General features: G+C 44.7%; 1 protein-coding gene across 1 annotated transcript in view; it reads left to right on the forward strand.

Annotated features, from left to right (window-relative positions):
- The window catches only part of MYH9 (myosin heavy chain 9), a 90377-nt gene that overhangs the window by 50483 nt on the left and 13358 nt on the right, over positions 1-26536 (forward strand). The window contains exons 6-26 of the mRNA XM_006274714.4: positions 2347-2439; positions 3149-3212; positions 3873-3971; positions 5162-5305; positions 6556-6651; positions 7689-7807; positions 8795-8947; positions 9975-10148; positions 10942-11115; positions 11973-12087; positions 14576-14769; positions 15794-15915; positions 16389-16458; positions 17731-17891; positions 19406-19514; positions 21456-21587; positions 22216-22422; positions 23281-23418; positions 24657-24780; positions 25559-25730; positions 26300-26512. Coding sequence (XP_006274776.1) covers positions 2347-2439; positions 3149-3212; positions 3873-3971; positions 5162-5305; positions 6556-6651; positions 7689-7807; positions 8795-8947; positions 9975-10148; positions 10942-11115; positions 11973-12087; positions 14576-14769; positions 15794-15915; positions 16389-16458; positions 17731-17891; positions 19406-19514; positions 21456-21587; positions 22216-22422; positions 23281-23418; positions 24657-24780; positions 25559-25730; positions 26300-26512 — 2873 coding nt within the window. The remainder of the gene's footprint in view (positions 1-2346; positions 2440-3148; positions 3213-3872; positions 3972-5161; positions 5306-6555; positions 6652-7688; positions 7808-8794; positions 8948-9974; positions 10149-10941; positions 11116-11972; positions 12088-14575; positions 14770-15793; positions 15916-16388; positions 16459-17730; positions 17892-19405; positions 19515-21455; positions 21588-22215; positions 22423-23280; positions 23419-24656; positions 24781-25558; positions 25731-26299; positions 26513-26536) is intronic.

Here is a 26536-nt window from a genome sequence, read left to right on the forward strand (position 1 = left end):
CTATTTTTCTGTATAAAATTTACATTATTGAAATATTCAAGTTACTTAATTCAGTATGAGAGAGGAGGAGTTGATGCTTTTTATGGTAGCATTAACCTCTTAATTGGGTGCATTGTTGGAGTAGCATGCTTGGACTTGCTACTGCAGAAGTTTTGCTTTTCTGTCCCACAGCAATATTCTATTAATCTGGATCCTGTGATCTGCTTCTGACTTGTCTGGTTCTGGCCTTTTTCCTGTTCCTCCTGCCAGAGCCTGAACTTAATACTGTGACCTGCCTAGAGTCACTTTATAGATTCTGCTGGTGTTGTCTTTCCCTTCTCTACACATTAGACTCTACTAACACCGATCTGTCACTATTTGTCCTTTCATTCCTAAGTTAAAAACATGACAGGGTTAATTTGTCTGCAAGGCACATGTTGCTATGAGACTGTCAGTTTCTGATTTCTTTTGTAGCTAAATTTGACCTTGCAAATTTCATTTTTAGCCAAAGTCTGACTGTCATTTTCCTCTAAACAGTTCCTTTTTGATCTCTCCCTCCTTAATCCTGCAGTGAAGTTGTACTGTTGAATGTGTGACACTGCTCATTTCCATAGCAACAGATTGCAGTCACATACAGAGGATTAGGACTTCATGGGATCAAACGGGGGAGAATGGGGGGTGGAAGGGTGTTCCAGTTCCTGCACATTGATGCAACATTGCTAACCAACTTTTTTAATAGCAAACTTAAGGCTTTCTTCTCAGTACAGCCAGTGTGTGGCCTTGTGATGATTAGCAGCTGTCCCAGCTTGTGTTCCTTTCCTATGTTGAAACCCTTTTGTACATGTTTGACAGTGAATACAGACTTCTTTGTGGCTATTTGTTTTGTGCATACAACTCTACAAGCAAATTGCAATGATTAGCCTTGTGAAAGGAGTCGGAGGGGAACATAATGTGACCCTGCTCAGTAAGAACTAGGAACTCCAGAGTTCCAGGCCTAGGCTAGGGCAGGTCACTTGATATCTCAGCCTCAGCTTCACCATCTTTAAGGAAGCTAACACTTACTGTGCCTATTCCTTACAGATGTACTGTGAGAATTGGCCAAAGTTGCTTGTGCACCTTGAGAACAAAAGGAGCTAGAGAAATGTTTCTTTCATACTACTGCCTCCATAGGTCTGAATCCTGGAGATCAGCATTCATGGGCAAAATGTTACAGTATTCCTGTGCATCATCCAGCAGTTGCAAAGGCTTACTAACAACTGCTGAAAGGAGAAATGTTAACCAAGTTGTCAGTTTTGGTATCAAGGAATTCTTTTTGCCTATGGCTAATCTTAAAATATATGAAACTCTTGTGTCCTTGCAGAGAGAAGAGGGCTGTTTGGTTTTTTTTTTTGGTTTTTTTTTTTAATGAGGAAAAAATAGCCTACAGTCTATTGAAAAACGTTTGTGTTTCAGCAGTTGACTACTTGGCATGGGTAATGACTCTGACTTGCCTATGGATTCCAGCACTTGAGTGGGGTGTGCTGGCAGAGCAGTTGGGGATCATTGGCAAATACCTTGGATGTATGGTTTGAGCCTTGGTCTGCACTTGTGGTGATGACCACCCCCAGTCAACTCGGTTATGAACGGGTTTTTGGCCTAGGGATTCAAACACGGCTGGATGATGGCTACAGAACCTGGCGTGACATAACCATGCTAGCCCTACATCAGCCTGGTAGGCCTTTTGTCCTTTTTTACTTAGCACTCTGGTGTCAGGAGGAGTTTTTGTTGAAATAGAGGGTTATGTAGCCTGTGTTGGGATACAATTAGTTCCTTTTTCCACATCCTCGTAAAGGAGGTTTTGCTGGTCTGTGTGGGGAACTGAGAGCCCTGGTGCAAATGAAGACTTTTATCCCCATGTCCCAACAATTTGATGTATGTTTTGATGCTCTGTTACTGGCAGCGTTCAGGTCTGTCTCCCAACAGAAAGTCTGTGTGTGAGGCCTTTTAATATTTACTCTTCGTGCCCAGATAACCGTCCGTTGCTGGGCTCTGGGCCTAAGGTAGGAAAGAACATCCTTTTTTGTTGCCCCTGGAAAGCCAGTGGTGTAGCCCGATAGCCAAAACCTGGAAGTTGTCTCAGAAGAGGGGTGGACTGCATTGCTGTGAACTAGAAAGGAGGGGATATTTCTTGAGGAAACAGGCTCTCCAAAATAAGAACTAGCACACCCCAGATATTTGAGACCATATTCCAAAATCCAATTTAGCTTCTCTATGCAGGTGCCAAGCTGATCTGAGAGGAAGCTTCAGCCTCCCTGACTGGTTAAGTCAGAGGGTTCAGGTTAAGGTGTCAGACTGCCCATTTCATCCAGTTCTGAATTTTCTCTCTAGGGAGAACTTGAAAGGCAATTGCTTCAGGCTAACCCCATCTTGGAGGCTTTTGGAAACGCCAAGACAGTGAAGAATGACAACTCCTCAAGATTTGTGAGTATGGTCATCCTGCCTGAATGCTGCTGCCTCCAGCTTTCTGGAGGAAGGAGCCATGAGCTTGAGGGGTGTTTTGCTCTGCTTTGGTGCCTGGCATGCAGCCCTGGGATGTCCTGGTCTCTGTTTGGCTTCTCTTGAGTGAAGTTGAGGAGCAGTTTGCACTAGTCAGGGGATTATCCATGAAGTGGTGCTGACAGGTTTGAGCTCCTGGTATGCAAGATGCTGAACTTGTGCCAGAGCTACTCGTCCCATTGTTTCACTCTCTGTTCAGCTTCCTAACTGAGATTAGTGATCCTTAGTATATTTATTCTGGAGTGCAGTGGAAGGCAACGCAGGGAGCAGGCAGGGGGAAGTTGCAAACAGTTGAAGGTAAATTCTAGCTGGGCACAGGCAGTTTAGAAGGTTTCTTATCCCATATGGCATGTGAAATTGAGGAGAGGGAAATCTACTTCAGCATTAAACTTTAATGCATTTCCTGGCTCCTAAGCCATTTGAATGCCTTGAAATAGCTCTTTATTGATGTGTTTTTGATCCTGGTGAGTACTTTTTAAGTAGCTGGTGTTTTTGTGTTGGCTGAGGTTGTGGTCTGCTTAAACTTGCTTGACTTGTTGAATTTTTTTTCTCTGCATTGGCAGAGGTCCTAACCTAGGCTTTCTAATGTAGTGGCAAAAAGTAGCACTAATATTTCAATTCATGTCTTCCTCAGGGAAAGTTCATTAGAATCAACTTTGATGTCAATGGCTACATTGTCGGAGCCAATATTGAAACTTGTATCCTTTCCATGGAGCCACTCAACAGAAATAAGATACAGGATGTGGAGGGGAGGGTGTGATAATGTACCTGTTTGTCTACATACAACCATTTAGTGTCTGCCGGCTCTAGGATGAGGTAAAAGGGATTGAACTTTCCTCAGAATATATCCATCTTGGGCTAGCGAGGTCCTCTTGAGAGCCTAGCGAGATCCTCTTGAGTGTCCATGGACAGCAAGAGAGCTTGCACTGAAAAGTACAGCATTTTAGAACCTGACTGGGATTGCAGCAAGAGTCCCTCATAGATGAAATGACATCCTGAGTAGCCTCAGGATTTCGTGAGACCTTTCATCTCTAATCAGAAAAGACAGAGCAGAGTGGCAAGTATTTCTTTGCGTTGACAGTTCAGTCGCTCATCATGCTGTGCCCTCCGCTTGGCTAACTTGGAGACTGGGATGGAAGCACAGTTTAAATTGAGTCAGCCAATGGGGTGTTGAGGAACTGTTGGAGGAGCCCAAACCTTTGAAGGGGCAGTGCAGGGCATTATTAATCAACCTGCCCCTCCTAGGAACTAGGTTGAAAGGTGCTGATGTTAAGTGTAACTTCCCTCCTGCCATGGGTGGTGAGAGTATTGTATGAAGTAACTTATCAGTATCTCCTCTGGTCCTTGACTCTATGAAGATCTACTGGAGAAATCGCGTGCAATTCGTCAAGCCAAAGAAGAGCGAACCTTCCACATCTTCTATTACCTACTGTCAGGGGCAGGGGAGCACCTGAAGAGTGAGTACTTTTTGTTGTAACTGTAGGGTTCCTTCCTCTGCAGCTTCCCTATGTTTCCAGACACTTGCAGTCTTTGGCCTGATATTGTTCACTCTTTCTAAATACGTGGATCTTCCTTTCACTCTGCTGATCAGGACCTTCCCCACTCCTGTTTTGTTTCCTCAAAACTTGCTTCTCTAGTTTCTCCCTGTGCTTATCTCATTGCTAGTGATACATCCACACCCTTCCATATCTAAACTACAATTCCATGTATGATCTTGCCTTTTATAGTGTAAGGTCCTCAGGGCAAGAATGGTCTCATTATAAACTTGGTACTTAGCAGAAATTAGAATAACATTTGGCACCCGTACAACACTAGATGTGTATGTTGTTTGCTAGCATAATGCCTCCATAATTTTAGAGTAACCATTGCTTATTTACAGGAATCTAACCCCACACAGTATGAGGCCTGTAGGTTGGAATTGGGGGAGGGTAGAGGTGACATGGAGAGAGCCCTTCTCAGGAATGTACTGTCTCTAGGGCTATATATCAACTTCCAACTGATTTGAAACAAATGCAGTATGAGATGCTGGGGGCCCTTCACTTGCAGGGCAGTCCTTGCCTCTAATGGAAGTAGAATACAAGAAACACCAGGGCTTCTTTTGGCAGAGTATGCCAAGACAAATGAAGTGGTCAAAAAGCAGTTTCTAGGTAGAAGAATGATCTAATGTAGAACTACAGAAATCCAATGCCAAGGAAAGTAATCTAAATCCTGGTTCAGTTCTTCTCCTGTCCCCATCAGAAACAGAGATGAAGGCCACATTTTTAAAGGTAAAGGGGTGCCTGATAAGCCTAGACAATTTTGAAGAATCCACTTAGGTAACTAAATTCCTCTGAGAATCTGGTGCTGATCTCTTGGCTAGAGAGAGGATAGAGTAACAAAGGTTGTCTTGTTCTCCCGTGTCTGACTCTTGAGAGGCCAGAACAACTAATCAATGCTAACATACAATGTTTGGAAGCATTTTTAATGAGGTTGGAACTGGCAAATGTTAACAAATGAAGAGTGTAGATGGCTATAACTGAACTTTAGAGGAGCTCAGGCAAAAAGAATGATTCAGTTTGGACTTGGCTTCAACTACCACAGAGAATGCTAGTTTGTTGTCTATAATGAAGGCTACAATAACTTCTTCTCTCTCCCATTCTCCTCTAAGCTGATCTGCTGTTAGAGCCTTACAACAAGTACCGTTTCCTTTCCAATGGGCATGTTACAATCCCGGGTCAGCAAGATAAAGATATGTTTCAGGAGACCATGGAGGCAATGAAGATCATGGGCATCCCAGATGATGAGCAAATGGGTATGGATCCGTTGAAGGGCCTGGGGAATGCATGGGAAGAGGGGATAAAACTGTTGTAGCTAAAACAAAACAGAAGTGTATCAAATTATAGTATGTTTAGTACATAAAGGTAGGTAAGCCAGTGATGTGTCTGAGCAGAACGCTTGGTGGAGGTGATGATGCCTCTACCTGGAGGCCTAACGAGAGCAGTCTAATTAACAGCCATAGTGACCTGTTGTCAGTGTTTGATGTATATTGTAGAGCATACCTCATCTGGTGAATAGAAGTTTCAATAGTTCATCTACAAAGATGGGGTGGAATGTTTTGTCCTCACTGGTCTAGGTGTGAAGTGCATTAAATGTCTCATTAGGCTTACAAGAATAATACATATGGCAGCCGTCTGGACAGTAAGTTTATTTAGTTTGGAGGGAGAGTCTAAACACTAACTATCTTCATTTAGATGAGACAATATAAAAATAAGCTGTCTGTCTGAGTGCCAGGTCTCCCTATTCAGCTGTCAGGCTGTTGGATTTCTTACCATGCCAATGGGAGCATGTGTGTTTCTTTTCTGCCAATCCTGAAGTAGCATCTGTGGAGCTTTTGTTCTTTGTGGACATACGAGTCTTGCTGCCAGAAAGAATCATGCTGTAAAATGGCTTGTACTACGCTAGGCAGAAGGGAGGAGAAGAGTCCTCTACATGAGCCCCTTTGAGGGAGTGAAATCGCCTGACGGTGGCTTACTCTCTTCAGTCCTAATAAGTTGCTTCTTGTTGAGTGTTGGTCAGTGCAGTATGAGGTCAACATTTTTCACTATTTGACATTGACAATTTTCCTTCCCTATTCTGGAAGATGCTTGGTATACACTTCCCCAAGAGGCATCTGCATTTGTGAAACATGGCGATAGAGGTATTTCATTGTGTCATCAGCCATAATTGTAGTACAGGTACTCTGGTGCCCATGCTTTCCTGCCACACTTTGTGTTCTGAGGCATGGACATTTCCACTATGCTTACAAGGAGGTAAAAGCGATCTAGATGAAAAGAATAGATCACCCCACCCATAACTGGTTCACGCTCCTGATTGTTGGAGTTGGTTTGCTCTTTGCCTCTTGCCTTTTCATGTATTACTGTTAAACAGTGAAAGATGATCCTCCAATCTGATGCTAAGAGGAACGAAATGTCAGCTTGTGCTATTTACTTGCCTGATACTTACCTAATGTAGTCTCACTTCCTTCTGAATGAGACCTGTCTCTCTTCCTTTTTACTCTGAAAGGTTTGCTGAAGGTTATCTCAGGTGTTCTTCAGCTTGGCAACATAGCCTTCAAGAAAGAGCGCAACACAGACCAAGCTTCTATGCCAGACAATACAGGTAACAACCCACAACAATGAGAGATACTTCTCTTTGCAAAGACTTGTCTATCGCAGTCAAGGACAGACCCGAAAGCTTATATTTTTTAGCAAAATATATATATTTATGCATCACTTTATCTTCTGTAGGATTGCAGCCAGCTTTGGGTAGAAATGCAGCAGTGTTTTTGTGCAGGTGCTGGGCAGGAAACACACACGGCAACCAGTTGAAACTGAGTTATGCTAGTGTCATGGGAGTTGAGCCTTAATAGTTGTGCTCACATTTTTACACAACTCAAAACAATCCTCTGACTCGCTCCATGATTTAAGGAAATATTCTTCTTGTTTACAGTTCTGCCCACTGTAGACTAGGTGGCATTTCTCTGGTGAGTGTATAGAATACCTACTTCTTAGCTGCAGTTTCTCCTTGTGTAGTTGTAAATAATACCCTATCTCACTTGGAAGGAGCCTGCCCAGGAGACATCTCTCCAGTGCCCCATTAGATGTACTGCAGAAGCATTTATAATAGACCAATAAATAGGAAGCTGCTAAAGTTCTTTAGAAAGTGGGATTGTGGTTGTGTTTTGAATCATATCATAGTTTAAGTAATCTGCTTCAAATAACTTCCCTCCAGAGAGGAGAGGGGAACTGTTCTAATTCCAGATTAAAATCCCATCCACTGATAGTTGCCTGAAGAGACCCTGCAGCAGGTGCAGATAGAATCATTAACTTGAAGTCCTTTCTAGTGTTTCAGCTACTTGGAGGCATCCTCAAATCAGGGGCAGGCTGTTGACTTGCCTGTGCTCTCATGCTACTAACATAGTGATTCACTAATATCCTGTGAAATTTACTCCTGTGGCTTAAGACACTCCACTGGGTTTTTTGATCTCTTCTCTTGATTGTCTCATTAACCTGCTGTTCCATTGAGAGCTGTTTGATGCCAGTACTTGACCCCCCTGGGGAATAGATTGTCGGGAATATCTTTCTTCTCCATTGGCTTACTGTGAAACAAAAGGAGAGTTAGTCTTAAACTTGTCTTTGCTTTCTCTTCCCCTCAAGCTGCTCAGAAGGTGTCCCACCTTTTGGGTATCAATGTGACAGACTTCACTAGAGGAATTCTCACTCCTCGCATCAAAGTGGGACGAGATTATGTCCAGAAAGCTCAGACCAAAGAACAGGTATGTGCTCTGCAAGAGTAAGTGACCACTGGGACTGTTAGCACCACAGCATTGAGATTAAGGGTACAGATGTCTTTGGTGTACACCTCGATTAGCCATCTTAACTGCCACAGGGGATCACAACTGGGCATAAGCAAAGTAATATTGAAACTGCTTTAGTGTTTGCCCTCCTTTCCTTGTATAGAAGCTGATAGTGCAGGGTAGGGATGGCTTCTGTCTCCCATGCAAAGTGACTGGGCTTCCTGTGCTAAGGAAGCGTGGATGTGACTCAGGGCTGGCAGTCTCTCTAGGGCGTGAATTCACCAAGTGCCTTATGCCAAATTGGCATCTGCCTGCTGTCTAATGCAGGCAGTAGTCTTCTTGAGCAGGTCAGGTTCAAGGATAGTGGAACTTGCTGCTTATCCTTAAGATTAGGCAAATGTCGCAGAATGTTCATCCTTTTAAGGTGTAAAATGGAGTGTGCAATGTGTGGCCTGGACCCAGCACCACAAGTGCTGCACAGGACACCCCCTGTGCAGCACTCGTGGTGCTGGGTTCACGTGTCAAATGATACTTCTGGTTCTAGTCCATCTCACAGACTGGTCAGTGACATTCATCCAGCCTATGGAACAGAATGAATTTGAGGCTCCTGGATTATTCTAAATGTTCTTATATTGCAACCTGAGAGGCTGCCATCCTTAAAATCTCTGCTCTTTGAGAGGACTAGACAGAATTTACTTTTCTGAAAGCACCTGGTGTACCATCTTACCAGAAGCTGGATGCTGGAACTCGATGCACTCTGCAATATGGCGAATCCTCCATTCCTTCCTACTGAGATGAAACACTTAGTCATTTTTTTTCAGCTGGAATAGTCTCTCAAATGAGACGAGTTTTACTGAGTTGGGAGTGATAAAAGATTACAACCCGAGTCTCCATTGTTAACAAATCCTCGTGCAATTTAGTTTGGGCTTGTAATGTGACTCTAGCTTTTGTTTCCTTCCTATTCAGGCTGACTTTGCCATTGAGGCTCTGGCCAAAGCCACTTATGAGCGCATGTTCCGTTGGCTGGTGATGCGCATCAACAAAGCGCTGGATAAGACAAAGAGGCAGGGGGCATCCTTCATAGGAATCCTTGACATTGCTGGCTTTGAGATTTTTGAAGTAAGCAAGCATTATGTTTTTGCAGCTATTGCAACAGATTTTCTGTTCCCTGGACTTAAAGGGAGTTCCACTGATGAGCAGTGTCTGATTTATAGCCTTATGAAATGCCACCTAGTAACTATTCTTCGGTGTTTCACGTTTTGCTGCAAGTATTTAATCTGCATACCTAGTGTATCTGAGGCACTGCTTCCTTCTAGAATATGTATCATGAATATTGTAACCATATGGATAGTTCTGTGTAATCTTGATTCACCTTTGATAGATTGTAGTCCAAATTATCTCTTAACCTTCAGTGTGTAAATTAATGATGTTTAGAGTCTTTTATGTGACATGAAGTTTAAGAGGGTTGCTGTTTTGTATTTGCTTAAAATATTCCAGGACATGTTAGAGAATGATCCCTTGACAATTATTGTTCTTCTGCTGCCTGCTGAAAGTTAGTTTTCTGCAAAGGACAGTGCACGGGTCAGAATAAGCCTGGATGTGCTCCAACTGACACACTTGTGCCTATCCTGCCAACATGTGCTTCTTTCCAGGACCTGTAGAAATCCATAAGGAAATAAGTCTGTGTTTGCCATTGCTCCTTTAGCACAGATTTGTTAGTGTGGGGGGAGTGCCTCCCTCCCCACATTTCAGGCCCCTATTAGTGCTCAGTTCTAGGAAGGTTGTTCATCAGCTCTGAGGCAAAAGGAGACTTTCCTGGTCCCTGTTCTGAGAAACTGCAGCAACTCCTCCTACTGTTACTGGTAAATGCCTTGCAAAGAGTTTGGAGAACTGTATGCATATAAACTCCCCTAGAGGAATGCAAAAGCGGTGCAGTTGTGACATGGAACTGCAGTTATTAGTAGTCTTTTGCTGGTAAAAATACTGTCAAACACCTGGAGTACACTGGCCATTTGGCTAATATCCCTCAGATATAGATGTGATCATAGATGTTGATTTTTTTTTTTTTTATCACTGTTCCAGTTCTCAAGCAGAGCTGGCCATTGAGGTTGAGTATCCCTTTAACTTCTTTTCTTTACTTGACCAGCTGAACTCATTTGAGCAGCTGTGTATCAACTACACAAATGAAAAGTTGCAGCAGCTCTTTAACCACACCATGTTCATTCTGGAGCAAGAGGAGTACCAGCGAGAGGGCATAGAATGGAACTTCATTGACTTTGGCCTGGATCTGCAGCCTTGTATTGACCTCATAGAGAAACCGGTAAGGAGCTCATTCACATCAGAGCAGTGAGAAGACTGCCACACTTGCTTCATAGTCTTAAGGTTTGTTATGCTTACGGCCCCCTGAGACAGCCTGGGAGCTGGCTTTTCCCAGCCCTTGTAACCCTCCACCTGAGCAGTTGAATTTGCCCATTTTCCCTCTTGTCTTCAAAAAATACACTGATTGGCTATACCAGTGTCAAATTTTCTAAATCAGTATCATATGAATGTCACCTGTTCAGCCATTTATCTTTTTAACCAAGTTGACTTGATTTGCATAGTGTCTGATACAGATCCAAACCCTGCTATGATTTGGCAGGCTGCTAAATCATCTGAAACTGTAATAGGAAACGGTATCCTTCCATCGTAATGTCTTGTCTACTAAACACACCAGTATATGAGTAAAATTCCCTCATTGCTCAAAGAGTATAGATTGATTTGTGAAAACTTCCTGCTGTGATGCCCTGTATTTTCATTCCTTGTGTCTCTGCTTAGGAAGAGTAGCACAGTGTGTAGTGCTAATACTCTTTCTTCCATTTAAAACAAAAACAAAACAAAACTTTCTACCTAAAGTAATTGTCTTTATGAGATCTTCTGTACATCTAGAAACCAGCTGTGGAACTAGAGGAGTTATTTTGCAATTTATAATAACACAGAAGCATCTAGTCTGTTTTAATACAACTCCTACTGTTTTTAAACTTGGTTGGGTATCTTTCATTTCAAAGTGCTGTCAGTATTGAGAACAATACTGCTGTGCCCTTACTGAGATGTTCTGGTATCTCTCCCTCATCTAGGCTGGTCCCCCTGGCATATTGGCACTGTTGGATGAAGAGTGTTGGTTCCCAAAAGCGACAGACAAAAGCTTTGTGGAAAAGGTGATGCAGGAGCAGGGCAGCCACCCTAAGTTCCAGAAGCCGAAACAGCTGAAAGACAAAGCTGACTTCTGCATCATTCATTATGCTGGCAAGGTAAAGAATGTGTGGCCGTTGCATTGTGTGAAACTAGGTGTTGCAGCATTCTCTATAGACCTATCAAGAGTTACTAGTTTTTGGACTGTCAGTGCTTCTCATATCAATGGAAAAAATGTTTTGGATTTCTGGGGACCCTCTCAAATGCCCTGCTGTCAAGGCGCAGGAGAACTTACCTGCAATACACCGGCTAAAAGCATTGGTAGTGACAAACTTCAATCTATGAGGCCAACAAATGTTGGTGGTGACTTGGCAAGTCCAGAGCAATACCATCGCACAAAAAAAAAAGACATAACTTTCCCATCTCTGATTGATTAAATGTGTTCCTCAAATGGCATTTCCAGTATGGTGTATACCTACTTTATAGACCCACTCACACTTTTCACAGAGTAAACCATTAGCTGTTACTCTGGATTTGGATTTTGCTAACGCTCAACTGGATTCTTGCTAAATGTTTTGTGGAGTGTCAGGGGAAGAATCAAATCTGAAAACAGTAGGTAACCTTGTTGCTTCTATTCTGATCTTAGGCCACTTATGTACAAATGGGTTAACATGGGGCAAATCAATTCACAAAAACTGAAACACATGGCAGCTTCTTTAACCCAATTTAGCCTCACCCCAAATGAGCAGATTTACCTCTAAATTTTACTAGAGCTAAATTTGTCATACTTTAGGGTAAACATTCTGTTTGCTAGCACATAGTTGCTCTTACAGTGTGCTCCAGGTGTATACCTTAAGCTTTGCCTCTCCATTTGTGGACCCAGGTAGCTAGCAAAACTTTTTAGCCTTCTCAGAATCCCTTGCAGCCCCACACTCAAGGAAGACCATTTTAATCACTTGAACAATTTTCTCCCCAGGTGGATTACAAAGCAGATGAGTGGCTGATGAAAAACATGGACCCTCTGAATGATAATATTGCTACTCTTCTCCACCAGTCCTCGGATAAGTTTGTGTCCGAGCTATGGAAAGATGGTATGTGTTAGAAATTCTCTCTCTTCCTACTGGCAGCTTCTATTAAAGAAATTGCATCTAAGAACTTCTAGTATCTGATGGTCAGAATTCTGTAAGATGTGCTGCTTTCCTCCTTAAAAATGAGCTACCGAGACCAGTGCAGTCTGGAACTTGCTGCACACTTGCTTTGCTTATTCCGCAGTACTGTACACAAAAGAAATATCCTCTCTGGCTGGAATGAGGGGCTCACATGCCCCTCTTTAGCCTGTGATTAGCCTGTCATGTGCATCACAGATATTTTCCAACTCAAGAATCCTAGGTTAAAATGTGAATCAGTCAGCAGCCTGTAGCTGCAACATACACACATGAAATCTCAGACGGTTGACTTGGTCATAGATGCTGCTACTAGCATGTTCTTGCTGCGGTGTCATTAGGTATTTGACTCTTTCCTCTCTTGAGTTTGTTGCCTTGAGTCTTACTGTTGCTATCACTCTCTTGTCTTGGGTTTTCTTTGACGTCTCTGTCTGTTGCAGAGATGCAGAACGTTCAGAGAGCCTATTTCTATCAACACTTTCCTATTCTTCATCTAGAACCAGGTGACTGAGAAACCCGGCTGTTGTGTCAAGTGTGTAACACAACCTAGAGCCATGCAAGAAATGCTTCCGTTAACTCTTCTCTGTCCCTTTGCCATTCCCGCTTGTCTGTCTTTTTGTTCATTTCCTTTGCTTTATGCTACTGGCCCCTCATGAAGTTTAAAAACAAAAGCAAAAATTGCACCTTGCCGGAAGGTATGTAGACTCATGGGCATAGTCGCATGCTGACTGTGCAGTCCAGGGTCTTGTGTAGGGCTAGCTAAAAGCAAGCACTTCTGTCATCTGTTTGGATGCAGATCCAGTGATACTGGATTTCAGTGCAGGATTTGGAGGGGGAGGGTTTTGAGATGGCATCTCTAAACACTATACTCCAATTAAATACTGCTCCAGTGGCTCGATTTGCCTTCAACTGCTGACCATTTGAGAGATGGATGAATACTCTGACAGTGTATTTTGTTACGTATGGAATACGGCCGTCAATCTGCCTAGTGGCCCTAGTTCTTTGGGAGGCTGGCAGAATCCATTCAGACTCCAAATGGCAAGCAGACTGCAGTTGATCAGTCCTTATGCTTTGTTCCTATCTGAAACTTCTGCTGCAATCCGTTGTCCTTTTTACTCTCTTGACATAGACTGGGATCAAAGTTGTTAAGAGGATTATTCCGTTCAGAGGCCAGGGTGCTTTTTTGTGGAACTCCACAGTGACACCTTTTTTCCTCCCTTACCAGCCAGCCTGGACCCTACTGTAGCTATTACTGTAGAGGTAGCAGATAGTTGTGTTCGTTAGTTGTTTGCCAGATAATCCTCCCCAACATGTTCCCTTTCCTTTATGGACAGTCAACTCAAACAGCTTTTTACCCAGCAGTGCTCAGGTTAAATATTCCCTCTTGGGATACCTGTTACCATTGTGGTGAGGAATCACCTCCAGTTTTCATCCCAAACAATAGGCAAGGTGAAGGAGCTACAGCTGATGTAATTGTTATGAGCCAAAGGAGATAAGGATGTAGCATTCTCTTGCTCTAGTTTTGGAGCCTGGTGAGAACTGAGTAGAGTTATTGGGAAAGGAAGTTCTATAGCTTCCCCTTGTCATTGCCCCCAAGCTCTGGCCTGGTTCTAGTGAAATTGTAATGAAAAAATGGAAGCGATTTACTTATGTAATTAGGTGATGGCTCCATCAGTTCTGAGGCCAATCCTTGCAGTACACTAGGAGGCCAACAAGATAGGGATCTTTAGGAGACTTTTTGAGGAAGAAAGTGCAAGTCTGTCTAGTCTCTGACTTGAAGTGCACTTGTACTCTAAAGAGTGACTCAAACAATGGCATTGTGGAGATCGGCACTTTATGATCCCAAACCATGGTGGTTCAGCTTGCAATTAAATATGGCTTTTTCTAGCTGCCAGCCCTACAGATTCAACCTGGGATGTGTGAGTGAAGCTGAATTCTTTCCTTATACATAACTGACTGAATTTTTGGCTCCATTTGGATCGGTGGGAGGGTGGGGGGGCATTGATTGCCTTTAAGATGGAAAGATCCCAAGTCACGTCTGTCAGACTAGCAATTAGAAATGCCATCTCTTACCTCTAAATTGGGTAAGTGTGGTATCTAATTTGCAAGGTCCGCCATGCCATTTCTGCTTTGCCATTCAGAGTACAGCTGTTCTTCAGCCTGCCAGTGGGGGATTTGTTGGGAGTGTGAGAGGATCTAACACTTGGACACCCTGTCATGAGCTGTTGCTTTCTTTCCTTATTGCCCCCATGCCTGCACAGATATTGTACAGGACCTGGACATCTGTGTAGAGACAAAGCAAAAAGGATCCTGCAGCATCTTTCACTTATCCTGTTCTGCCCAGTTGTTCTTTGTGCATTTTCCCCACCTTAGGCTGTCGCAGAAATGTAACATGCTTTCCTTGTGTTATCTTTAGTTGATCGTATAGTTGGGCTGGATCAGGTGGCCGGCATGTCAGAATCAGCGTTGCCAGGGGCCTTTAAAACCAGGAAGGGTATGTTCCGAACAGTGGGACAGCTCTACAAAGAACAGTTGGCCAAATTGATGGCTACCCTGCGGAACACCAACCCCAACTTTGTCCGTTGTATCATCCCCAACCATGAGAAGAAGGTAAAGGCCAATACAGTAGACTGCTACCAGAACATCTTGGGAATGAGGGGTGGACTCATACAGGCTTGTAGGAGCTATATCCTCTCTCATCTCTTACTAGCCTTGTAGGGAAATGTAAAAAGACTCTTCCTTCTCCAGTGATTGCACATGATGCACAACAGAAATAGCCTGATCACTGTTACTTTTGATAAGTCTCTCAAATCAATGATGTCTAATCATTTCCCTCTGTTCTGCTCAAACACCAAAGCCCTGGCAGACGTTACACAAGTTAATCATGCCTTTAGTAATCCAGTCACACATTAGTACAGTTAATAGTCCACTAAAATGAGGAATAAGTCAGGAAGTTATTGCACAAAATATGTGTACTAACTTTGTAGCTGGCTCCCTTGTGCTTTTAAGTTGCACATGGGGCCAGGCATCAGCTGATGGGGCTTCCACCCCTTGGCTCTCAAGCATTCCTGAGGCTAGGGTGCCAATGAGCTGAATGTTGCTCCCAGCCTCAGGGCTCTGATAACCCCTTAAGGCTGGAAGCCCTAATCATCTGCTGCTTCCAGCTTTGAGAGTGCATCAGAGCCCTTGACCCTCTTGCACAATCCTGACCTTGATCCTGAGGCTGGTAGCCTCATTCAGCTGTGGCTCCCAGCCTCCAGGACACATTGAAGCCCTTGACTCTGATGTGCTTCCAAGGCTGAAGGCAAGGATCAACTGACTTGGTGCAGGGTAAGCCTGGAATCATTATCTTGGGCTCCCTCTGCACTGGCAATATGGTGCTATTGAGATCTGATCCCCAGTCCCACAAATGTGCCTCTTGCCATGGTACTAAGATTAAACCCCAGATCTCTTTTAACTTTGAAGGTAGTTACTTACTAGCCTGCATAAGAAGGTTTAAGGGCATCCCTTATGTCTTCCCCTGACATGAATTCTGCACTGAATCAGTATACTGGGGGTCTTATGGAGATGGGGAGGGAGGGGAAATCTTGTAAAGCTTTCTGTGAAATTCCTAATTGATGCCTTCCCTCGCTAGGCTGGCAAACTGGATCCCCACTTAGTCCTGGATCAGCTGCGCTGCAATGGTGTGCTGGAAGGAATCCGTATCTGCCGCCAGGGCTTCCCAAACAGAGTCGTCTTCCAGGAGTTCAGGCAAAGGTAATGTTTTTGGAGCAAGGCTGAATGCCAGCCTCTTCGTTTTGCCAAGTTAAGTGCCTGCCCCGTAACTGCTTGCTTTTACTCCTAAATTGTCATCACTTTTAAAAGGCAGGGAACCTAGCTGTACATGGCTGTGACCTAGGATTTTCCCCCTGCCTCATTTTATAGGAAGGTTTTCCCAAAAGGTACATTCCATCCAGTGGATTTGGACTGCCTTGCTTCTCCCTTATAGCAGCTTTGAATATGGGAAATAGGCAGGTGGGATGGAACACAGACCTCATGCAGGACTGCTGCTTCACAGTCTGATACCACAAGGCACAACTGCTGCAACTTATAATTTATCATTTGCAAACCATGAATGCCCAATACATTCCTGCAGTGCTATGTTTGTCCTGTCTGATCCTGGCAGCAGGCTGGTGCAGTTTGCATGATACCTAGCAGACTGATCTAACACCTTTGCTTATCCCCCTCAGATATGAAATCCTGACTCCAAATTCAATTCCCAAAGGATTCATGGATGGAAAGCAGGCCTGCGTGCTGATGGTAAGCAACATCCTAACTTGCATTCTAGGGAAGTTGTAAGTGGCCCTTCCTTAGGCTCATTATAGAAGCTGTAGTACACGCTCTTAAGCTGGAATAGCAATGTCTAATTCAAGGTTGTCTGACATCAAAGCAGTTAGGGCCACATGTCCCACAGGCAACATAACATGGGGGGCAGGACTACAAGGGGCCATGCCTTTCCCCACCCCCCCACCCAAACCACATGTCCCACATATATGTGTGGGTGGGTACCCTCCTTGCTATCCATCCCCCCCACCCCAGCCCACCCCCTGCTGCACCACATGCCCAGGCAGCTGTTCTCCTACTTCACTGAACCACGTGTGGACAGACATCCTCCCTCTGCATGGCATTCTACCCCACCTTCAGCTCTCTGAGGGTTCCCCTGTGGCACCACGCTGTATGGCCTCCTGGACTGCCAGCACCCTAGCACTGTGGGCTGTGCTGGCCTACCCCCTGGTGCATGGCTATGAAGCCAAGGAAGGGAGGGGGAGCCCAGAGATCCCACAACACTAGCGGCCGGGTCCTCACGTTAACCCCTGCCAGGCCACCAGTTGAACAGCCCCAGTCTAATCTAATACAAGGGAAAGCTGCTGAAGATTATGGAAATCAAACCTCTCTGATTTTACGGGGCATTGGTTCTGGTCCAGTATCAAAGGAGGATTTTTCCTGCTATAAAGCTTAGACACAGGCATAGGGCACTTTGCAAGATGACAGCAATGCAGGTAGGACTGGATTGTTCAGTGATGTTAAACTTGCCCATAATGCTTAGTAATTTGCCTTGAAGCCCATTTTTCTCTTTAGGTAGCCTGTGGGATAGCCAGTTCTAATGCAGGCTCCAAGCAGTCTCTTCAGAAAAGCCCACTTTAGAGCAAAAGCACTGATGGGGTGCAGTTCAGACTAGTGAGGCAGAATTACCCTGAAGATACCCTTTCCACTGTCCCAAGCAGAATGTGACCAATTCATCATCGTTGGTGCTAGGCATCTGCACTGACCAGTTCTTTGGAGGGGAAAAAAGAAATTTCTTGGGACTCTTCCAGTAAGGTTAAGGAAGCTAGAAATGGTGATATGGGAGCAGTCAGTAGGTGTATCTACCCTTTTCAAGAAGGGAAAAGGTCAGCCCCAGTTGCATGCTCCCAAGAGCACACTTGTAGATTCAGGGGAAGGGATATGTTAGCTCTCTTAAGTTTCATGTGACATTTAGAGCAGTCCTCCTATTTCTAATATTGCATCCTCTTGTTCCCTCTCACACTTCAGATCAAGGCATTGGAGCTGGATCCAAACCTTTACCGGATTGGACAGAGTAAAGTATTTTTCAGAGCTGGAGTCCTTGCTCACCTGGAGGAAGAAAGAGATCTGAAGATCACAGATGTCATTATTGGGTTCCAAGCATGCTGTAGAGGCTACCTGGCCAGAAAGTAAGGAACCTCTTCCATGAGGCACAGCAAATACATGCATGCCCATTGAGGACTGGCTCAAGTTTCAGCTAGAAATGGTTCCCTTTAGACTAACTCTCTTGTTAAGACTTGAGTTTGGAATACAGCAGCTAGTCCTTGTTTTAGGGTTCTTCAGATCTCACATACATCTTTAAAAAGAACCTGACACCAGGACAGAATTTCAGTACAGGCAGTCCTCAACTTGCAGCATTTCTAAATTGACACCCCGTTTGAACTTTCTGACACCAGTTTCGACTTTACAACGCTTGACTCGATGCAATGCCATGCCAGTGAACAAGTTCGCTGCGTCACCCACCTCCCTGGAGAACATCTGTCCAAACTTCCTTGGATGCTTGCTTTAAGAAAGCAGACAAAACTCCAAAAAAAAAACCTGCAGCCAAGACTCCTGAGAAAGACTCCTGCCAAAAACCCTTCAAAATGTCCAAACAAGAGTCCTTCAAAAAGTCCAGTAAAGTCACCTCAAATAAATCCTTCTAAATCAATGATTGCTTTTTACAATAGAAATACATTAATGTAGTTATATTACTCATCTACAATTGATCGAGTACAAAATTCTGGGGTATTTTTGGTGAAAATAAGGTATTGGGCCTTGGTTCAGGAACCAATCCCCTGTTTATTGTTTCTTATGAGAAAATGGGTTCCGAGTTGCAACGTTTCAACTTAAGATGCGGTTTTCAGGAACCAGTTGTCGTAAGTCTGAGGACTGCCTGTATATTGACTGGCAAAATCCTGTCAGAGACTTCTTCAAGGACATATCTGTGCAAGTGTCTCCCATGTTGAGTTTGGAGGCAGTAAAACATACTACTTTCTGCTGGATAGCTGAAGAGGCAAGCTACTTGCCTGACCAGCCACAGATTGTGGCTCATACAATGTAGAATACAGCATATTTCTGTAAACACAGTGGTTTTATTTGTTCTTTTTAGCCATCTCAAACTGGGCAGAGCAGCAAAGAAATTTTTCCAGTGAGATTGAAATGAGATAGAGAGGTAGTTAGCTGCATTAGTTTGAAGTTAAGCATAGGGCAGGGCAGGGTGGCACTTAGTCTCTCTGAATATGTTAATACATTAAGTTTTCGTAGGTTATCATAGCATCTGATGCTATTGTACCATACTGTCAGATGCTATGATAGCTTACAAAAGATTCTGCATCCCTCAGTAAGTTAATGGGCAAGATGCCACCCTGCTCTGTCTTCTGAAATAAGATGGTGTAGTGAGGCTGAGAGAAGAGCTGTTTCTCATTAGTAGAAGTAGAGGATAAAGCTTTCTTGCTAGAAAAGAAACATGGTGAAGGAACACTAGTGTTGCCTGAGCAGCATCAAGATAAACAAGGCCTGAAACGGAGGAAGTCCATAGTTAGTTTAAAAGGACCATCTGGAAATGAAAGCTGGAGGTGCATGTCTGAGAACATGCTTGATGGCGACGTTTGTGTGGAACCTGAGGGTTTTGTCTGTTTTCTGACCCCTCTTTATTGCACAGGGCCTTTGCTAAACGTCAGCAACAGCTAACTGCAATGAAGGTACTTCAGAGGAACTGTGCTGCCTACCTGAAGCTACGCAACTGGCAGTGGTGGAGGCTGTTTACCAAGGTATGTTTTCTCCCCTGGCACTTTGGAAATGTATTGACAGCTGCAACCGCAGTGCTTCGTGTGCAACAAGAGCAAACAAAACCCCTCTCTACAGAGCTCAGCAGGGTCATTGTTTCATACAACACTAGCGTGTTGTAGCTGAATACCATAAGCGGCGTTGATCAGGCTGAGGCATGTGGGTGCCCTGCATTCCCCAGGTATTCTGTTACATAGGCATTTTGTATTGTGCAAAAGGCAAAAGTAAACCTCAGGTCATCTGAGCTCAGAAAAGCCCTGCCCTCCAGTGATGGCATCTTCTTCCTAGATGAGGGCTGCTTGTTACATAGCTAGTTGGTGTTCTTGCTGCCCAAGAGTCTTGTCATTTCTCCCCAAGCCTGTGGAGCAAAGGGATTTATTGCATTCATATCCTTTTTATTAATTTGCTATTAGTCATGACATTAAGCTGAACAGAAGCAAAGTAAACCTTTGCTTCCCCTGCTATAACATGAGGACACCCTCCTCCCCCCCCAAATTTCTCCATGGGGCCAGGTTGGGGCTAGGCTAGTCCCCCTTCCTCTCAGCAGGGCCAGGTCATGTCCCTCTGTCCTGCTTCCCCTACCTTTTTGTGTGTGCAGGGGGGAAAGGGGGTGAAGCCCCTTTCCTTCCCCCTCCACCCTTGCAGGGCCAAACTCACCCCTGCCATCTACTTTGACCTGTGGTCAGACCAGGCACTTCCCATCTGGCCCATGGGGGGGAAAAGGTTGAGCACTAGGGGCTCAGGAACAGACAAAGGGAGAGAAGCAAGGGTCCCATTTAGAGTCAAGGGAACATAAACAGGTGAGTCAGGAAACTGAGGCCTGTAAGCGACTGGGTTAGGGCACCCTGGGAGGAACCACAGGGCAGGGGAGGGTTGGGTGATGCAGTCAGAAACAGGAGGCAGGCATCCAGGCTAGGGTTACTAGCCAGGGAGTTGCAGAATGAGCATCTCTAGTTATACAGGACCAGAACATGGGTAGTCATCAAACTAAACCAGGGGCCAGCTGTCAGAGGATGGGATCTGGAGCACAAGGGGGCAAGGACCCAGCAAGACAGTTTGAGGTCCAGGCTGGCATCTAGAACAAGAAACCAACAGACAAAAACCAGGAACAAGAATGAAGTCAGTAAGCATGACTTGGGGAACAGGAAACCAGGAATACACACGGGAAAACTCTAGGAACTAAATGCATTTTTTACACATGTATGCACCACAGTGCTGGACACTTTGAAAAGTACTCGGTGCTGCACCGCTTGCAGTTGTTTAAGTGGCAAAATGCTTATCAGTGCTGAGAAAATGGCAGTGGCATGCTTTTGAACTAAAACACCTTGGATGTGCTGTAGTTCAAAAGTGCACCACCTCCATTTTCTGCGCCCTGATGTGCGTTTTGCCACTTATACAACTGCATGCAGCGCAGCACAGTTTGCCTCAGCCCACGTGCAGAGCAGACTCATTTAATTGAGTCTGCTCCAAAGTGGCAGATCTCTGGCACGCTATGGGGGAAAAAAGTATGTGTATAAATGCCCTAAAAGGCAGGACCCGAAGATTGTGAAACTTGGAATTGACAGGTAGGACCCAAGAAACTAAGGAGTCAGAAGCCCATGGCTGTTCTAAGTAGCCTACTGAGCACTGACAGGGCTGCTCTTATAAGCAGGCAGGCATGCTCATCCCAGGAACTGTAGTCAGCTCAGGGTAGTTAGGCCATGGGCAGCCAGGTCCACTTGGTAATGATGGCTGGCTGAGGGCAGCTGAGTCTGTTTGCTGCCTTGACTCCTGACAAGAAAGTGGTCATCTAGTCCAACCCTCTGTATGAAAGCAGGATAATCTATTCATAAGCCTTTGCAATATGCACTTGAGTACTAGAAACTCTCCATGCTGAATGTCTGCCTTCTTACTCCCTGTATGTTTCAACTGTTTCCTCCCCTCAGGTGAAACCCCTGCTGCAGGTCAGCAGGCAGGAAGAGGAGATGATGGCCAAGGAAGAAGAGCTGGTAAAGGTCAAGGAGAAACAGTTGGCTGCAGAAAACAGACTGAGTGAGATGGAAACCCTCCAAACACAGGTGAGTTGCAGAACCTCTTGTATAAAAGTTACGTGTTTTAACCAGTCAAACTGCTAGATAGCTATTCCATCCTTTTGCTGATCCAAGATGCGGAGACTACAGGATTCTTGCTTTCCAACGTATGTAGGCTAGTTGTTTTGTTCCCTTTGCAGATCAGCATGGTATAGCGAACAGCTGTTGCTTTGTTACAGACTTCATTTGAATTAAATTCTCCTTTGGCTGGGTATTGTGGAGAGTCACTGTAATAGAACATGGTCACTAATGGATTCTTTTTGGCTTGGAACATAAAAGGCTTTTCTGTGGCGCTGACATCTATTTGTGTTCCTTCTGTGGGGGTGGAGGAAATCTCCCTCGCTCAAACAGGGTGGTCCCAGGATATCTTTTAAGGGCCCCTGTAACTGTTTGTGGTTATGCTTTGCGAGTTTATGTAGGGGAACAAACCTCAAAGGATGACATTTCTACCTTGGCTTTTGATTAGCAGCAGGAGATTGCTGTGTCTAGGCCTTTTCAGTGCCTGTGTTAACAAGGAAGATCATAGCTAAAAGAATGTTGGGCAAATTAATAGGACAAAAGTAAACTTGCTCAAGGTCCAGGTAATTTGCAATTTTTCTGGGCTTGTCCTTTGTAGCTAATGGCAGAGAAGATGCAGCTGCAGGAGCAGTTGCAGGCAGAAACTGAACTCTGTGCTGAGGCTGAGGAGATAAGAGCCCGCCTAACTGCCAAGAAACAAGAGCTGGAGGACATCTGTCATGATCTGGAGGCCAGGGTGGAGGAAGAGGAAGAACGGTGTCAACATCTGCAGATTGAGAAGAAGAAAATGCAACAGAACATTCAGGTAATCTCCTGGAATTGACTCCTTTGTGTGTAGGTGAGAAGTTTGGCGAGGACTAGAACACTTATTTAATCTCACTGGGGCGGAAAGAGCACAAATGGTGGGGGCAATAAATAATTATATAGACATAGTGATATGTCAATTCTCAGACTGGTTCATGGACCACTGATGGTCTGGTAGATTAGTGGTAAGTGGTTCAAACTACACTGGGCCCTCTCCTTTTCAATTAAGAGTTGGATAAGTGTCCAGGACTCCTGGGGGGTTGTCCATGGTGTAATGAAAAAAGGGTTTGGGAGTCACTGGTATAGAAAATAAGGTCTGCTGTTAATTAGGGATTAATTTGGAACTCTCACTCTTATGTTCCCAAGAAGTCAGCAGATTTTGCCATCTCTGGTGATTTATCAAGAAGACGGTTCTTCTAATTCTAGTGTTTGGGGCCTAATTGACATACATACAGCCATGCAAGATAGTTGCTGCCTTCATACAGCCAATCTAAGCAAGGGTCCATCCAACCATTTTATGAGCAACTATTCAATTACTGTTTCCAAGGAGCCATCTCCCATGCAAAGTAGTACTGCTGCTTCTGCTAGAGAAGTTCACTAGATGTACGCCCATGCAAAGTAGTACTGCTGCTTCTGCTAGAGAAGTTCACTAGATGTACGCCAGGGAATTTACTTGACTTACACCAGTGTACCATGACAATTAGCTACCCAATACTGATTTCTCTTTAAACCCCGAATGCCTCCATAAGGGAGGGACAGATTTGTTGTTCTAAGGCTCCCTTCTGTTTGTACCACAGTGCTGGTGCAGGAGTGTAGTAAGTACTAACCTATCCCATGTTTATGCCTTGGCCTTGGGCAGGAACTGGAAGAGCAACTGGAGGAGGAAGAGAGTGCAAGGCAGAAGCTGCAGCTGGAGAAAGTGACCACTGAGGCCAAGGTGAAGAAATTAGAAGAAGACCTGATCGTTCTGGAAGATCACAATCTGAAACTAGGCAAGGTAAGGATCCCCAGACCATGCAGGGATTAACAACTGTCCTGGTGGATATGGAAGCCCGACTAATGAACTATTCCTGCTGTGGCACAACAAGGAAGGAGCTAAATTCATGACCCAGGCTTCCTGAGGCGAATCCACTCATGAAACTAGCTGCCATTCTTAGCCACTTCCAGATCAATATGCAGAGACTGATGCAGTATTTAACTAGTCTTGATCAAATATTCCACCTTTTGAGCAGACCTTTGCAGTCCAGTTTCATGCCTGGATGAGCTGTGTGTTGTTTAAATGGCTTGCGACGCTTCAGTTTTGAAAGGACTATTTGATATCAGTCAGCCCTTTTTCAAAATAGACAGTGTCTGGAATATATTCTCAATCTTGGGACAGGGGGGATACCTTTGTCTTTAACCTATTTCCCATGTTGATGTGGATTTCCTTCGGGGGGGGGGGGGGGGGGGGTGTCCTTTGGGTCTAGAAGTCTCCAGCCCCATTCAGTCTTCATTTGAGGCCAGTGAGCACCTGTTCCTTGAGCCCTTCAGTGGGGAGAAGGCTAGAAAGCCTAGAATACTCCTGCCCCAGTTCTCCGATCGTCTTCCAGGCCTCCAGAAAGAGTACTTGATTCTTTCAGCTTCTGCTGCTCCTGAACGTGAACAGGGATTATGTAGGTGGGGACTGGATCAGGTTTCCTTTCCTGAACTCTGAGAGTGCAGCTTGACACAATTACGACTACGCTTAACGTTGTCTATGAGCCAAGGGTATGGGGGCACAACTCTGCACCCTGCCGTTGGTACAGAAATCAGGGGGAGGGGCACATGCCCCCGCATACTCCTCCACACATCACAAAGGAGACAGCTGGACTTCACGTTGGGGAGACAACAGAATAAATTGTGGAAGCCCAGTGAAGGAGTGTGGGACATCTTTGGCATAAATTAGATGGCATCTGACTTCTAATCCTGATGACTGACATGATAGGCTTACACTGTCCCTGTGTTCTGTTCGCCCTGATACAGTTTTCAGTAGGGCTTTTGGTCACTGAATGATACTGGCATTGGGATACCCCAGGAAAGTCAGGTCAACAACTTTTCCTCATCCAAATCAGACCATGTCTGGGTTTACTTTGTGATGGACATGGTGATAGATGAAAGAATACCTAATTGTTTATGCTTATTTATAAAATGCTCATTATTATAAAAAGGAGCCTTTCAAAATTCCTGCACCAAACATGATGCTTTTAAATCCTGCAGGAGAAGAAACTCTTGGAAGATAGAATATCTGAATTCACAACCAACTTGACAGAGGAAGAGGAGAAGTCTAAAAGTCTGGCTAAACTTAAGAACAAGCATGAAGCCATGATCACAGACCTGGAAGGTAGGGAGATTAGCCTGAGAGGGAGTTGTTTACTTGTCATTAAGGTGGCTTGCTATCAATCATAATTTACTAAATTTGATTCATTCTTAGGACTGTGGCCTCATTCCAGTTACCAAGGAGTTAATAACACTGGTACTGTAATGTGTAGGCTATTGATTAGTCTGATGGAACCATTCAGTGACTGGCTAGCTGAAGGTTATTTGCCTCGTCAGCCAAGCTTTGGTCTAAATAAAAATCCTCTGTAAAGCAGCAGACTAATGGAGAAGAGAGACTGGTTCCATTTCTTTTGCTGTGGGAGTATCTGTACCCTTCCACTTCCAGCGGTACCTGTCCACTGGGGTTAGTACAGCTGATCTCCTTCTTAAGGTGGCTCAGACTGTAGGCTTAAAGGTGCTTTACTTCTGACTGGCCTTGATAACACAGCATGGGACAGTCCATTCTCTGCAGAGGGAGGGAAGCCATTGCAGAACATCAGTTGGGAGGAGCTGGTATTATATTGGATGACCAAGGCAATCTCATAACAGTGGGGAGAGAAAGGAAGGGATGGTTGTAATGTAAGAATTGGATCTGGGATGGGTTTTTTTTCTGTCCTCTTGAGTATGAGATTGGGGGCAATCATTGTACAGGTTATGAGAGACCATGCTGTGTCCAGCAGCATGGCGGTTTGACGGACAACCATCAGTTAGAGCAGACAGTCAATTGAACAGTTCTGCTTCCCCGAGGAGAAGCATCACACGATGCTCCAAGAATGTGTCCCTCTTCCCCATCTCTCTTTCAGAGCGCCTGCGCCGTGAAGAAAAGCAGCGGCAGGAGTTGGAGAAGACCCGGAGAAAGCTTGAAGGAGACTCTGGTGATTTGCATGACCAGATTGCTGAGCTGCAGGCTCAGATCGCAGAACTAAAAATGCAGCTGGCCAAGAAGGAAGAGGAGCTACAAGCAGCTCTGGCTAGGTGAGGCCTTGTCTCCAGGGGCACTTCTTCTCATCCTGTGTTACTTCTCATAAAGTTGGGGCCAAACTGATTCTGCAGCTGTTCTAAACTGGTGGATTTGACTACAAAATCCATGCACTTGACGCTAGGTTTTTCTGGCTGGTTCCTGCCAGAGACCCTACACTATTAGAACATAAATGTTCTTTGCACTGTGAATGTTTCGTTATAGTAGCAGTATGTCAAAGGAGTTTAACATGAGACAACTCTACCGAAAAGACGCAGAAAGCTGCACTGAAAGGGTTGAATTTGTAATGGGGAGGATGGCACAGTACGGAAGTTCCTTTTCTTCTACCTTTTTCCACAGTTGGCTTCTCTCCCCCAGTGTGAGTTGGCTAATCTTCCCTCAGTCAATGACAGGTAGAACAAGACTCTAATTGCAGAGCATCAAAGACTGGAAACTGGAGTTTGGCTTCTTGTAGGGCAGTGCAGAGCACTACCATTTCTCCTGCCCACCGCTCTGAAGACAGGCAATCATTTAGGTTTGTGTATAGTTAAAGCTGCCTCTAATCAAAGGTCTGTGTTGCATGCAGGGTAGAAGAGGAGTCATCCCAGAAGAACATGGCCCTGAAGAAGATCCGTGAACTGGAATCACAGATCACTGAACTACAAGAAGATCTGGAGTCTGAGCGAGCAGCCAGGAACAAAGCAGAGAAGCAGAAGCGGGATCTAGGGGAGGAGCTGGAGGCATTGAAAACCGAGTTAGAGGACACACTAGACTCAACAGCTGCACAGCAAGAACTCAGGTAACTATACCATCTTTACCCCAG

This window comes from Alligator mississippiensis, chromosome 4, assembly GCF_030867095.1.
Source record: "Alligator mississippiensis isolate rAllMis1 chromosome 4, rAllMis1, whole genome shotgun sequence".
NCBI lineage: Eukaryota > Metazoa > Chordata > Crocodylia > Alligatoridae > Alligator > Alligator mississippiensis.